The following is a 16,227-nucleotide window of genomic DNA, read 5'->3' as shown; positions in this document are numbered from 1 at the left end:
AAAATGACTGACTGTTTTCAGTTGTTGAAAGGAACTGTTTTTCCTCTAAGGACCTGATTCATTAAAACTGTATGCTGCATTTACATACATTTCTGCTGAATACCTCTCTTTGCCTGAAAGGCTGGGGTGATGCTGTCTTTTCAAGCAGTCGGTGTCTAGGTCCATGCAGATGACAAGCATTTAGAGAAATCAGGCTTGGATGGGGTCCAGCAGCACAGCAGGAAATTGGTTTCTGCATCTCCTCTTAGTCAAGAGAGAGCTATCCAAGATCTCTGTTCCCAGCTTGTATCACTGTGATAAAGTGAAGGGTAAAACCAGCTTAGCACAGTTTTCTTGCTTATAACTTAGCAGTGAAGGACCTTCCAAAGATCAACAAGCTGTTTACCGACTTTTTCCATTATACCCATGTCCCAAAAGACAGTAGTTACAAGGTGATAATGAAAAACCCAAACTTTATGTAGGACCAGGTGTGCAATTAATCTCTTAAAAGGAATCATGGACCAACAGAGATGCTCTTTAGTATTAGAAACTGCCCCTAGGCACAGTGATTGCATCTATGCTACCAGAGTAAACCACACACACTCTGAGTCATCAGACTGCACTTGTCCAAGTTACTAACATGTTAGAATGGCTCATTGAATTCTCCTAAATATCTTTTGGGCAAGTCCTGGGAGACAGCCCACAACAGGATTTATTCTCAGGAAGCCACAGGATTTAGGAGACCAGAGGAGCATAACTGCATGGATGTTATCAGATGGTGACAAATGGTCTGCAGGTGTGAGGGTGACCCTTGTCACTCTACACTTCACTGGGTAGCACTGTTACCAGGCTACACGTAGTCACTGAAACCAGTACCAGGTTAATCCAATAAAGATCAGGGCCCTAGCTGAGTGTCCTGATCATCTGGAGGTGATCATGCCCTCCTGATCCCCCATTAGTGCCTTTATTTCCAATACAGGCAATGGAGAATTCCATGCTAATTTGGACAGGTCCCCTTTCCTTTTTTTCAATTAACTGAATCATAAACCAAGGGAAAGTAAGTGATGTCTGTTCACTCATGGTCCAGATAATGATCTTCTGAGGACATGAGCTAAATGGAACTGATTTGGTTTCTTTTTTTAAAAGTTTGTTGGTAGAATATTCCTAGGCTAATTTACAAAGAACAATGCAACAACACAAGAACAAAAGGCCTTATTTTCTGGTATTTCCTAGTGCTAGGTCCTATTATAGGGGAATTCCAGGGAATAAACTTAACCCCCAGGTGCTGAGGCATCCTGAGAAGCCTCAGGGAAGACTGAGTGGGAGAGGGAAAACAGTAAGACCATCCATCCTTTACAAAGAAGATGGGCTACTATGCTGGTGGGAGACCAGAGCAGACAGATTCTGAATTCTCACTACATGGGGTCCTTCTTTCACAATCCCTTTTTCCTAAGGGTTGGGAGTCAAGAAGGGAAGTCCAAAGTATCCAAGACTTCAATGTGCAGAAAAAGCAGTGCCCACGATGTACACAAGCCCATGTACAAGTATTGGTGTACTTACACAAACTAAATAATAGAGTAATATACACCTTTCAGGCATATTCTAATGCTAGTTCACCATTTCCTTTAATCATAAGGCTTGCTGCCAATGTAGGTGAGCTAAGCTAGACTTAACACTGCCAAACTGGGTCCTATTCAGGGGAAAAATCACATTTTAAAATGTTAACATTAATATGGTTCCACAGGGAAAATATTCCTGTTCAAGAGATTCTGTATGTTGTTGGTTCTGAGAATGTGGGGCAGGTAAGCCAGAGATGGATTTGTTTATCTTTAATTTCTCTAACAACACTTCTGCCAAGCAATTCTGTTATGAATGAGATCACTCAGGACAAAGGTGGAGTGTGTTGGGAATCAGTTTATGGGAAGGATTCCACCTGTTTTATTGAAGGAGTTCCATTTTCCTTTTAGACAAATATGTAAAGAATTCCAAGACCTCCTAAGTCAAGACAGATCACCCCTCGGATCCTCCAGACCGACTCCAATATTAGACCTCGACATCCAGAGACATTTAACACATTTCAGGTATGATTTTCGAAAGAGGAAACTAAAAATCTATATCGTTGTTTTACACTGCATATGATGTTTAATGGTATTTGTTCCCTTACCTAAAAGACATGCAAAAAATTATTTAACATCCATAATCCCTGCTGAGTGTGCCTATTGAAAATGCAGGTTTGCCCAACAATGTAGTTCAAGTTTGCTGCTTTCAACCTGCTTCTAGGACCACAATCTGAGTTTGAATAAGATATTTTCTGCATCTAGCGGTCAAGTCTCCCCATCTGGCCAGAAAATTGTCTTGCTTTAAATTGAGCCAAATCACAGCTTACAAATGGATGGTCCAGAAGCATAGAAACTCAAATTCTGAACCTATATAAATTAACCAAAATAGAAAAAATAGTAAGAAGAGATTGCATCTTTTCCAATTAAATAAATAGTTCCAGAAGTTCCTCTATGCTACTGAGATCATTTGACAATGTCTTACCAGGTCCATTTTATTAACTCTTTGGCTTCCAAAGCAGACTGGCCTTAAAGTACATTACCCACTAAAACAATTTTATTGCACTAATTTCTGAACAACACACTGGAAAAATCTGGGAGAATGAAAGCTGACTCGCACTAAAAAGCCACACTGATGATATATTTAGACTCAGTTCTTGATCAATATTTAATGTACTGGTTTAAACAGGCTTAGAAGCTGTTTTGAAGACAAAGACCCATGGTATGTGCACACCAAATCCAAGCTTCATTAGAATTTTTTCCTAATTATGTATAAAAGTGTATAAATGTTTTGGGGTCTCAAAGATTTATTAGCTCCTGAGTTGCTGTGCCATTTCACATTTTTGCTTTAGGCGATGCATCAGGTACAGTCAGGAGTGATGTGGGATCTTCCAGAGGGCCACTTTGAAATAGTGGGGTCATCTAAGATAGCTATCAAAGATAAGTTGGATGAAACATCCTGGAGGTGCTCCTGTCTTTGCTCAGGCCACAGAGGGGGATACATGACTTGCTGAGGCTACCAATTGTTAATTCTTTCCATCCACTAGCTAATATATGAAAAAACATGTGAAGAACTGTCCCAGAGAGTTGTTTACAGACCATAATATTAAGCAAGTTTCATAGCCCTATAAAGGCTTAGAATTGTGCTGTATATTCTTTAGCACAACCAGCTGAGCCACTCTTCTTTCACTGGCTGGACAGACAACTTCCGTGTCCCAATGTCCCAACATCTGTTAGTTACTAACATTCTGGTAGGTGCTGTGATAACTAATGTTTAGTCTCTCAGACTTTGGGTGGAATCCCAAAAATACCCACCATCCCTCTTCTTCCATTTGTCTGTTGAGGCGTGGAGAGGCAAGGGTGATTCCCCATCCACAAATGTACACATTCCTGACATTCCTGTTTATTCTTACACACATCTGTGTGCATTCTACCTGTGTAAGAACACACTTGGACAACCCCACTCCTATTCTCAAGCAGTGCACACACAGAGCACCCAGGTGTGTGTATATTTTCCATAATACACACTCCAAAACACCCAGCTACATGCACACATCAAAAGAAACATCCTTATTTATGCAGAATGCTCATAAAGGGATTTTAATGAGCTACCTAAGCTTGTGGAAAAAGAGATAATTCCCTGTGCACAGAGGAAATGTGATACAAGGTGGCTAATCCCCAAGGATTCCTGTGTTTAGATTAGAAATAGCAGTCAGAATAAAATGCTGAAGGCTTCAGCTACAAAACTGTCAACTGATACAGCTCCCATCCTTCCTTCTCTGATGCACGTCAGTAGTTGGAGGGCAGATCTTCTGCAGGCAGCTCCTGGATCAATCAGTACTTTCTTCCATGTCTGCTGCATGGAAGCTGGACTGAAGATGGGCACCTGGCCTTTATCCTACTCAGGGTCTTCCCTGGCCTTAAATCAGAGTCTTCTCTGATTGTGCTCAGGGAATGATGAGTGCTGCCAGACCCAGAGGTGGAGCTGAGACCATATTCCTTTTCCAGCTAGTGTAGAGATGCTGGGGTCGGATCAGCTTCTGACCTGAACTTCTGACTCTGCTCTGATGCCTCTAGGAGCCTCCACTGCAGCCAGCTGTACATCCTCTGCCACAGTGTCCAGGAATCTCACCTGTATAGCTTGAGAAATCTGAATTAAACAGGTCTAACATAGATATCTTCATCAGTGTATCTACAGCTTCTCTCTAAACTCCATTATATGAACAGTCTGGTCTATATCTCCACCAGAATGGGAGATTAGCCAGCCAGTACACACTAGACACTTACACTGTGGACAGCTAAACCTAATGTAGGCTAAAAAATCATTATTCCCATCCCCTAAATCCATCACTCTTCACAGTCAGATCATCTCAACCCCTACTACCACTACAAACTACTGATCTGAGTTGGAACCTTAAATCTCATCTTGTTCCAACCCCCTGCCACTGGGGGAAGTAAAGAGTTCCTTAATGTCCCTTCCAACCCAAACCACTCTATGATTCTATGATATGATGAAATCTTCAGAAATCTGAAGAGATTTTTATGACCATAAAAATATCAGAGGAATCACACAAATGTCTATTATTTAAATAAGTTCTAAGATATTAAAAGACTTTTTGAAGAACTATAATATCGGATATCTACAGTGGAATTGGATCCAGCCTCTACTCCATTGGGGTGAAAGGAAGTTTTCTTTAGGAATAAATTTCTCTACAGCTGTTCAGTGTAGAGTTGTGTACTCCACTTTCTCATGATAGCTGTTCTATGTTAAGACCAGGGTTCACAGCCTGGCACAGGACAGATAGAAAAAGAATAGAGAAATTACAGATAGAGAAATTACATTGATAACTTCACTTATCAGTAGGCTGTCAAAGTTATATTGATAACCTCAAATAACTTCAAATATATTGGTACTAGCAGATAAAAGTAGTGCCAGAGAACAGGCATTGGCCATCTGCACTTGTCTTCATCTGCAGAACTTCTGTGGTTTTTTCTGCCTGGTCTGACTAGCACTAACCCAAATTATTCCTGGGCAGAGTGGTACATATATATCACCATAAAAGTGTAAGTTTAGAAATCCTGGAAGCACCAGCCCTTATTACAGCCCAGTCAGGTGCCTTGCCTGTGTTATAAATTTAGATTTAGAGAAGTCCTGCCTTGCCAGGGCTGAATCCCAAATCTCACGGGCTAAGTGTTGGGATAGCTCAGATTTCCAAGCATTATATAAGTCTGCATTCAAGAAGAGGTGATAGGTTGTAGGGCTGCCCAACCTGTCCTTCAGCTCTTCTTTGAGCTGGAAATGTTGGAAGAGACCTTATAGATCACCTCTGTTCCAACCTCTCTGCCATTGGCAGTGACACCTTCCAGACCAGGCTGCTCAAAGCCCCATTCAACCTAGTCTTGCACACCTTGAACACAAATAATCTTGTGGGTTGTATCTGGCCTGAAAGTCACCACATGAGCTACCCCACCCCCAGTTTCTGAGGAAAAATTCATCATGAAGCCATGGAGCAAAAAAAAAAAAACTGGAAAAATCCATTTCCATTACTAAGTGCTGCGACTTTTCGTCCAGCTCTTTATTGTCCTCTAAAGGCTGATCTGTGAAAAGCATTTTTGAGTTTTCTACAAAACAAAAATAAGTCAGCATATCAGTACCAGAAAAGAACCTGAAATTTTTCATAGCTTTAATGAGAGGAATCCATTTTTCTCACACTTTACTTTCAAAGTGGAAAGACCATAAGGATCATCAGGAGAGTAAAGAGTGAGAAGAGCAAGAGCAAGAAAGACAAGTGAAAATGTAAGAGAAAAGGAAAGTACTTCCATAAAACTTAGTTTCTTTTGAAATACCTTCTATTGCTTATAATTCAGAGGGTTTTTCCCCAGAATCCCACAGAATCATGTGAGGCTTCTGTGTACATGTGCATGCACCTGAGTATGGAAGAGGGAAAAGCTGGGGAGTTAATTTCTCATGAATCTTAAGCCAGATTCAAATCCTACAGACATCAATAAAGCTGAGGCTTCATCTGTTTTTTTTTTTTTCAGAACCCTTCAAGTTATATAAATCTTTCTTTAGCATTGTAATGTTTAGAAATAGCAAAAGGATAGGTGTAAGCAAAACAATGTAAGACATTGAGAATAATTCACTTTAGAAAAGCCCAGAAATAGTAAACCAGGGAAGTCATGACCTGCAGCAGGTGAAGACAATTCTGGCTGGAGATACAAGACCTCTGACATACACACTCAGAGATTTTATGGCACAGGTAGTTGTGAGGGGAGATGGTGAAGGCTTGGATAAACCCCAACAACATAATTCTGCCTCTAAACCAGCAAAGCTGAATGGTGACATTACAATCAACAGGATCTTCTGCTGGATCTGGAACAACGTTGACCAACAGATCAGATCAACATTTAGGGTATCCCTCTAATTGGACCAAATATGCAAATCAATAAGACAGCAATTAAAAATATATATATATTTCAGATAATATTTCTCTCCTTTTGGAGAGAGCACATACCTTCATCTCTCTTCCATTTCACTGTCATATCTGAGATTCAGCCAGGAACCTGAAAGTTTAACTGATATGTCTTCATGGCTTTGTCTTCTTAACCTGTCCTTACATCAGAATAGTTTTGTTGTTTGTTTGTTTGTTTGGGTTTTTTTTTTCTAAATTTTTAACAGAATCCTTTTCTTGGCTCCCCAGAATCTCATGTAACAGAGATAGCAGAAAACCCATAAAAATGACCCATATTCTGTGCTGGAATAGCAAAGCCACAATACATAAACCTTTCAAATAGAAGATTTTCTGAGATTAACTCACGAGATCTGTGTCTGTGTCTTGGTTTATTCATACAGACTCCCTGACCTCATCAAACACCCTCCTAACCTCATTTTCTTCACTTGTAAAATTTGGTATAGATACACCTTCTACATTTGCTTTTGGGACACTTGTGTCTCTAAGAATCTGTGGTGGTTGGAAATTTCAGATAACTTACTAATGCCATCCATCATATAGGGAGAGGAGAGTATCCACTGATTATTGCAGTTGTATTTGATCCTTTAACTTCAAGGCTACATTTCATCAAGATGCAAAATCACACCCAGATCTTCTATTTTATATATAAAAGATAGAGACAGCAAAACAGCAAAGGGAAAATTACTTTCTTGTAAGTGACACTTCTTTCACTGCAGAAACCTTATAAAAACAGACACACAAAAAGTAATAGGTTCAGAATACTAAAGTTAGGTAATGAAAGCAATCAGCATCCTCATGGATTATTCTGTGTTCTGTCGAGCCATCCAGCTGATATGAAACACCCTTCCTGTGAAACTGTTTGAGACAAGAGTTTTGTCGCTTAGCTGCTCGCTGAGCCTGGAGCTGTCAGCCTCCTGCCAGTGCCTGGCATCATGCTGATGAGGTGACACGAAAAGTGACAGACAAGAAACCAGACTCTCAGACTTTGGGAGCAGTAAGAAAGTAACATCCTTCTTTCCGAAGGGGAAAACGGAGCATTGAAACAGGTTTTGAAGCTCAGTGTGTTCTTTAAACTGTAACAAGAAGCCAAGCCCAAAGACTGACTTGTGGGTTGTCTTCAAAGATGTGCTCATCCCCTTTTATACATTGTTCTCTCTTTTTTTTTTTTTTTTTTTTTTTTTTTTACACTACTTTGCTTATCAGGAGGTAGAGCAGCTTCTGTTGTAATTCCAGTGATCTCAGTTCACAGCAGCAATCTCCTGTTTGGATGCAGGGACTGGAAGAAGCCTGGTGCACAATGAAGTTTATGGTGAAACACCTCTGGTGCCCTCTAGAGTGCCCTGATTTCCAGGAGCTCCCTCAATTTTTGGATTTTGTTAACTGAGAGGAACAACACTGGTGCCTAGTGCTGAGGCACTAGGGAGCAACAAATTGTTTAACTCTTTTTTCCTTTTCTTAAATTTTATTTTTACTTTTTTCCCTCATCTCTTTATTTACCTTAAGTGTTAGAGTGCCTTCTTCTGGGATCTTTCCCTCACTTCCTTTCCAAGGGACTCCTTCTTTGATCTTTCCATAGTAAGGTCTCAATCACTTTGTCCTGTTCTCCTGGTGAACTAAATCCTTTCTAATTTCTAATATTGTTAAAGGTTTTTGTCATGGGTTGTATGATACCATATTCCCTTAAAGTCACAATTTATGGAGTCAAGAAAATAGACAAAAATCTGCTTTCTTTTTTTTTATCTGCTTCATTAAAAACTACGTTCCCTAATCACAGGAAAAAAAAATATATACATTCATTAAAGAAGTGAAAAAATCTTGGGCGTGCTTAGATTTTCAACATAACATTTAAGATTTCTTAAAGCATTTAAAGCACTCCTGTGTTTCCCAAAAGAAAAATGAATGCCCTCCCCTCCTTTCCAAATTAAAGGGCTATGAAATTGATTACACTTTGTCATAAGCATCTCTATAAATGTTAATTCTTGGTTTTTCTCATTTGAGGAGAGCAATAGAGTTTCTCAGCTATTTATGGATTTATGGATAAAAATTTATGGATAGTAGTAAATGGAATGAACCTCATCTGTTCCTTTGCCTTCCCATAAAGTAAAGATGAACCACTAAATGTTTTAAACTTTGGTCCACAGTTCAGAAACACTCCACAGTTTTTGGAAGTTTCAGGTCTGTTGCCTGGGCAATTCTTCTTAGTGTGGAAAATGAGTCCCAAAATCTGAAAATTACAGATCCAAAATAGATTATCTTAAATTTGGGGCATCAGCTCTAATTCTCTTCTCCTGTTTTCTCCTTGGCTTTTACACATGGTAGAAGGAGATCCATCTGCTTAGGAGGATATGTCTTTAAAACACTATGAACAGAAGGAAAACATGAGGGCCTAGTTTGAAGTCAACTTCTGTACTGTTTGCTACTCTGACCCTATAGACTTCTTATCCCTGTAATATACACTGCCCATGTTCTGATTTTTGACTATGAGTCTAACTCATGTCATGCTTAGACCTTCTGAGCTTCTGAAGTAAAGTTATCACCATTTAACTTTCCAGGCAACCTTCACAAGAGAGACCTTGAAATCAAGAGAAGCACCTCAAAGTCAATATTGTCACCTCTATATTCAGATGTTACTTGTGTCAGTGAAGACATGCAAACGTTTTACCATTTCCTTTACAGCCATTAAACGTCATATCATATCTTCATACGTCATATCACATCTGTCATCAGCTGTGTGCTGTTGAATTTGGATAATCATGGAGTTTTCACAGTCAAAGTTCTGAGAAAAGCTGACCAATAAGTTCAAGGTTGCTTTGTCTTCATTACTATTATTTTAAAGGGCTTATTTATTTTAAATGAGGTTGTAAACATTCAGTACAGATGGCCTCTTCTCCCCCCCACTGAGAGGGAAGCTGTTTCTTTTGCTTCATGTCAGAGCTTCACCAGCCTGGGGTATGGAGGAGTCCTTGAGGTGGTTGCCAAACAAGACTCCAAGCCTTCAGGCACACTTGGATCTTTCCACTTCTATGTAAGGCCATCATTAAAACATGAGTAGACATAATTGCATCATAGCACTGGGCAGAATTACAGGCAGGCCTGGATGTCCTTAAGCACCAGACTTTGTAATGTGTCGGCCTGATATTCACTGCCTTTTTCTGCACCTCTCCAACATCAGAATCAGAGATTTCAGCCTTGCCTCTCAGAACAATAAAGTTGGTTTATAGGAGCTGTAGTGGGTTGCACTACAAAGCTGAGAATACCCAGAAGACTCCATTATGAAACCACCATGTTTAATTTTAGGCTTATAAACCCAAATGAAAGTATGATAATGAAAGCAACTCCTTTCATAGGTGTGGAGCGTACCAAAAATGAACCAATTTCAGTGTGAGCTCAATTAGCCTGGAAAATCAGGCAGCTAAATTTGACTTTCAGGAAACACATTTGAATGCTTTGCCATTAATCTTCTGTCTGTTATGTCTGATTTAAATGTAAAATCAGATTTTCTCCCAAACTTGAAACTTACTTTCATCAGCAAAGGGAAATTATCCAAGTTCCTTGAATTTTTCAAAGACTTTAACTTGCAGAGAAGTAAGGACCACCAAAATTAGAGCAAGGGGAATTACTGATAGAAATGTAAGATAAAGTAGAGGATAATATCTCTCGGCCTTTTTATGCTCATTACCTAAAGTGAGCCTAATAAAATACAACCTCATAGGAGCTTGGCAAGAAGCGCTGGTTAGAAATTTTCTATAAAATTATTTCTCTTAATAAGCTTCATGGGAAAATTAAAAGGCTCTGCATATCCCCATTTGTGGAGAAGAATCTATTCATCAGGAACTGAAAACAGAGTTGCCACGAGACTCTGCAGTAACATTTCACTAAAAAATTTGGCTTTTTAATAGGAAACACAAGGCTATGTTGGTAAGAGCTGCCATATTTAATGATTACTAGTAACTAAAAAGCTAAACTGTAAAAGAAGTAGACCCCTTACTTACTCCAAAACATTCTTTTCCTATGAGCATTAATTTTTAAACCAGAAGTTTCAGATTCTGCTCTGGATCAAGTAGCAATATCTTGGTGCTTTTATGTAAGCTGGATGTCTGAGCTTCTCACATAGTCAATGAAGATCTAGGGCAAGATATAGGTGAGCCTTTTTTAGTGTTATTAACTATTCCATCCACCCACTGCTGCTTTAAAAGGGTCCTGCTCCCCTCTAACCCCTCTGTATTATTACCTGTTCACATGACATAGATGTCTGGGTACTCCAGAACATCTCGAATAGCACCCAAATCACGTTTTTATTTAGGATGGAGCCCTCAGTGTAGCCAGGAGAATGGTGCAGCTCACTATAAAGGAGACACATCCATTTAATGTGTTAATTCATTCTTCAGACTTCTGTGACTGTATTGAACAAAGCCCCATGTCTCAATTCATTTGTGTAAACAATTTGAGATACACAAGGGTAACCTGCCCAGCATTAAAACATCTACAAGCAGGCTGGACTTAAGTCCTATATCACATCTATCAAATCTGTGCAGATGTTCCAAATGTCACAGGACATATCAAATCTCTGTAGACTCTTACAGACAGGAAACTACATTAAGTCCGCTTTGGTAGTAATGGGAGTTTGGCATTATTGACATTCTCACCTACAAGTTGGCACCTACGCTTATGTACCTTAATATCAGATTTTGTCCTATTCTGGTATTCTCTACAATCTTGTTCAGCATTTCAGAACAATAAAGTTTGTTCGTTCCCCTAGAGATCATTTCCGAGACAATCCCTCTAAGTTTTGAAGGCAGTATTCCCACTTTACTTCTCAGGGTCTATTGAGCTGTCAAACGAGCACAGTATCATTCCTTTTGTTACGAAATTGAAAGTTTCAAAAATTATAGGTCAGAAAGTTTATTTTCCATTTAATCCTGTATTAAACTTACTGTTTACTTGACCTTCTCATTTTCTACAATGCCCTGAAAGCAGATTGTAACCAGGTGGGGGTTGGTCTTTCTTCCCAGGTAAAAAGCGATAGGACATGAGGAAACAACCTCGAGTTGAGCCAGGAGAGGTTTAGATTGGATATTAGGAAAAGCTTAGCTGAAAGGGTGGTCAGATATTGGAACAGGCTGCCCAGGGAAATGGTGGGTTCACCATCCCTGAAAGTGTTCAATAATCACATGGATGTGGCTTTTGGGGACATGGCTTAGTGGTGGGCTTGGCAGTGCTGGGAGAATGGTTGGACCTGATGATCTTGGTGGTATTTTCCAAACGAAATGATTCTATGATTATATAATTTGCATCTACTGCAAATGAAAGAATGAATGAATGAATGAATGAATGAATGAATGAATGAATGAATGAATGCAGGTATTTCCAGCTTCTATAATACATACACTAGTTTCTTTTACTTGCAAGATCATAAAGAGTTTTACATGTCTCAGTATAGTCAGTTCCCCAAATCAGGACACAGAAGATCACACAAGCAGTGTAAAAATCATGCAATAACATAACTAGCAATGATACCTTTTATTTCCTTTTTCTTGCTTATTGATTCTGCAAACTCCATCACATTTTCATTTCTCTGGACTTCTGAAGACAGGAAATTATGATAAAATGCGACACAAAGTCATTAAATCACCTGACTCCTAAAGTGACTTGAAAGGGCTTAAAATACTCATATATGCTACTGCTTATCTATTTTTTACAAGTATTTAAAACATGACTTACAATGATTATGATTTTTATATTTTTTTGTATGCCAAGCATACCTAAAAAGAAAATAAAATTAAACTGAAGTACGTTTACCTTTTTGCAATGCTAAATTATAAAAATCCAGATATTGATAAAAGTTCAAACTTCAAGCATCCAAACTTTATGTGGTATTATTAATTGATGTTTGCAAAATATTGCTTGTAAATATTTAATTATAATTTTCTTCGCATTACTAACTTGGAATAAATATAAATTCCTGCTTTGAAAAGTGCCTGGAGACTTATGGATAAATGTTCTAAATGCTAGTTATTTGGAAATAGCCTTTTTGAGACCTTTTATAAAAGACTGTGCCACTCCCAATCTGAAATGAAGACATATTTCCATATTGAGCACTCATTTTGGTTAGAATTCACAAATTTTTTGTGTCTTCCCTAAGATACCAGCTTTCCTATCAAATAAGTTTCCAATGTCTAGCAGACAGAAAGGTGACCTAAAAAAAATATCTTGAAGCCTTTTCCATGTGGGTTTTTTTGATACTTACAACATCCTACCAATTGTCCATGTCCTGTAAAATCTCTTTCCCCCTAGCCCCTAAATTTTCACTTTTTTTTGTAAAAAGCTTGGAAAGACTGAGAAGCCAAAGTGCAGAGGAAACAGGTCACTGAAGTGAAATATTCATATTTCTAACCCTCACATGGGTCTCTGCATCAACTGAGGATTTACTGATGTGGTGCCCAAGACAGCCAGAGAGTCACTGTAGGGACAAAATCTTAACCAGCAGGGAATGAGAAACAGTTATTTTTCTTTGTCAGAATCACTGAGATGTGGATTTTCTTTCCCTTCACACAAACCAATATAAAGTACTGATTTCTCAAAAATGCCCACAAACCCAAAAATTAGCTTCTGTTCCTTTCATCTTCTTTCTTCTCTGAGTGGGATTAAAATAACTGAAATCACTTTTGAAAATTTCTATGACATTTCAATCTTTGAAATAATCTTAAATTTATGTTTCTAAATGAAAACTAAAAATCTGGAGGATTAGGGCAGGGGGTTTTGTTTTCACATACCACTTATCAAAATGAATCATTATAACAAGGAAAACAAGGTTGCCCATAATAACTTTAGTTTTTTTGGCCCTTTCATGATCATCTTATACTGCACATATAGTATTTAGGCAAATGGCATCAAAGTCAATTGCCAAAAACCTGATTTGTAGTGGCATGTCCCATATCCTGTGGTAGTTGGGACATCCTGCAGTCTTGCATCCAGCTCTGGGGTCCCCGGCACAGGAAAGACATGGAGCTGTTGGAGCAAGTCCAGAGGAGTCCATGAAGATGGTTAGAGGGCTGGAGCAGTTCTGCTACAAGAAAAGGCTGAGAGGATTGGGATTGTACAGCCTGGAGAAGAAAAGGCTCTGGGGAGGCCTTAGAGCCCCTTCCAGTACCCTAACAGGCTCCATGATAACTGGACAAGGACTTTGGATAAGGGCATAGAGTGACAGGAAAAGGAGGAATGACTTCCCACTGACAGAGAGCAGAATTAGATGGGATATTGGGATATTGGGATATTCCTCACTTTGGGGGTGGAGAGGCCCTGGGGCGGGTTTCCCAGAGAAGCTGTGGCTGCCCCTGGATCCCTGGAAGTGTCCAAGGCCAGGTTGGATGGGGCTGGGAGCACTCTGGGATAGCTGAAGGTATCCCAGCCCATGGCAGGGGGATGGAATGAGATGATCTTTAAGATCCCTTCCAACCCAGAGCATTCTGGGATTCTATGATCTTCACCGAGATGGTATCCAAGAGATGGGACTTGTGGAAAACTTGCGTACTTCTGGATCTACAGGTGGCAGCCAGGAACAATGACAATAAAAATTCAGTGTTTATAAAACCCCCTTATTTAGATGTTTAGATGAAAGGTGCAACAGGGCAAATCTATACCAGTAAACTCAATACTACAAGGAAGCATCATTAGAACTGTGTTATTTTTGCCAATAATTTGTTAGGAATGCTCATTAATTCAGCCTGCCTAAACCAGCCCTATGTGAAACATTTTCTGTTCATCACTTGAGCATGGGTATTGCCAAGGGTATTGGCAAGGGTCTATTCCCAACGGGAACTTCAGATCTCACCCTGTTGGATGGTCCATGAATTTAGCAGCATGGATATGACCAAATCATGCCAATTGTGCTGAGGGTTGGAGATAGTATCCTTGGCTTTGCTGAATTTCCTAGTACATACCTTCATTTAGAATAACCAGGTCATGTTTAAGATCTATAAAATCACAGAATCATTAAGGGTAGAAAAGACCTCCAAGATCATCAAGTCAACTAAGTATGATCCAGAACTGTGAATAAGCCACACAGAATTCCTTTTATTTACCCAAGAAGGGGGAGCCAGACTTTATGACCCTGGAAAATTAACAATGCTGCAGAGCCAAGGGCACGGATTCTGTCTTGGCTTCTCTGAAGTCAACAGCCCTGTGTCAGTCTGCACTTGCTGAGAGTCTGTCCGTGGTGTTTCAAAGCTGAGGCTCCACCAAAAACAACATTTGAAGCTGTATGCAGTCTGCTCTTTGGCTCTATTCCTTTCTTTTCTGTTTCTCCCACAGGTAATAAATAGGGAACAAATCTTGAATTTCAGTATAGCAAAATGAGTGTACTGTAAACTCCTCAGTGTTTGTGAGTGCATTGATATTTATGTGTGTGTGCGTATTTCTTTCCCTTTTTTTTTTTTTTTTTTCTGTCTCCTTCCTATTTGTAGTTTGATCACTCATGGTTTTGGAACTCCTGCAATATGTGCTGCCCTAAGCACTTTCCAAACTGTTCTCAGTGAAATGCTGAACTACTTGGAAAAGCACACATCGCACAAAAACGGAGGAGCGGCGGAATCCGGCCAAGGACACGCCAACTCGGAGAAAGCCCCCCTGCGGAAAACTTCAGAGGCTGCTGTGAAAGAGGGCAAAACAGAAAAGACAGACTAGCTACATCAAACAGAATCTATTTCGAGAGAGTCTTGCTGCTGATATTTTTTTTAAATATATATATCATTGAGGGCAATTTATCTCCAGTGGACCAAATCCAGAAAAAAAAAAAAGGGGGGGGGGAAAGGAAAAAATAGTAAAAAGAAAATAAAAAGAAAGTAAAAAAGAAAGATTAAAACAGAGAGAAAGAGAGAGCGTGAGAGAGGAAAGTATTCAACCCTAAGAACAGCAGTGTACAGTAATTGTGTGATGAAATTGTCACTTTTTTAAAATTTATGTTGCTCTAAACTGCTTTTTTGTGCACGTAGTATTTGATTGTTCTGAATGATACACTAACACTGTTTTTTATAAGCACTTCTGGACTTGGCTGAGGTGGCACATGAAATTTGAAGCACTTTCTTCTCCGGCAGCAGAGTTAGGGTCGGTGCATCAGTTGTGGGACACATAGTTCCAGCATCCTGACTTTGCTCTCATGCTGGATAGATTGAAAGAAAGGCTTCCTCTGTTCCATTGGAAACGCCTGATCTACTCACCATTGGGAAAACAATATGGAAATCTGGCAAAAGAGAAATTCTTGGGTCATGGGACAAATGAACCATCCTGTACATGGGAATGCACAATAAAGCTGCAATGGAATGAGGCCAGAACCTGTTGGGAATCTGTCCTGACCATTCAAACTGCAGCCATGGTGTCTCTTGTGAAAAGAGCATGGCAGACTAAAAGGAAAACAGACCTTTATAGTCTCAGTAAAAGCCCTGATCCCTCTGTGAACTTCAGTTTAAATGACAGCATGGGCTTCTGTTCTCTATTTTCTCAGCCCCTGGTCCCACAGCACTCTGCCATACCTGGATCTCTGTTCAACACAATCAATGCAGGCAATTGGAGTCACCTTTTGTGCTGCCTTGATTTTATGATGCTTTCTTTTCTTCAACAGCTTGTTTCTGCAGCTTTATTGTCTTTATAAATCCAGCTGAGGTGCAGAGGTCTAACAGAATCCACTCACTGGAAATCAAATAAAAACAAAATGACAAATGAGA

At 39.5% G+C, this 16,227-nt stretch overlaps 1 protein-coding gene across 1 annotated transcript in view; it reads left to right on the top strand.

Moving 5' to 3' along the window:
* The window catches only part of TFAP2D (transcription factor AP-2 delta), a 47,014-nt gene extending 31,152 nt beyond the window's left edge, over window positions 1-15,862 (top strand). Inside the window, 2 exon segments of the mRNA XM_054004801.1 lie at window positions 1,947-2,060; window positions 14,971-15,862. Coding sequence (XP_053860776.1) covers window positions 1,947-2,060; window positions 14,971-15,190 — 334 coding nt within the window. The 3' untranslated portion in view covers window positions 15,191-15,862.
* Window positions 15,863-16,227: the final 365 nt, after the last annotated feature.

This window comes from Vidua macroura, unplaced genomic scaffold (assembly GCF_024509145.1).
Source record: "Vidua macroura isolate BioBank_ID:100142 unplaced genomic scaffold, ASM2450914v1 whyUn_scaffold_123, whole genome shotgun sequence".
Classification (NCBI taxonomy): domain Eukaryota; kingdom Metazoa; phylum Chordata; class Aves; order Passeriformes; family Viduidae; genus Vidua; species Vidua macroura.
The sequence above is the reverse complement of the archived record's forward strand: the minus strand, read 5'-3'. Positions and strand labels throughout refer to the sequence as shown.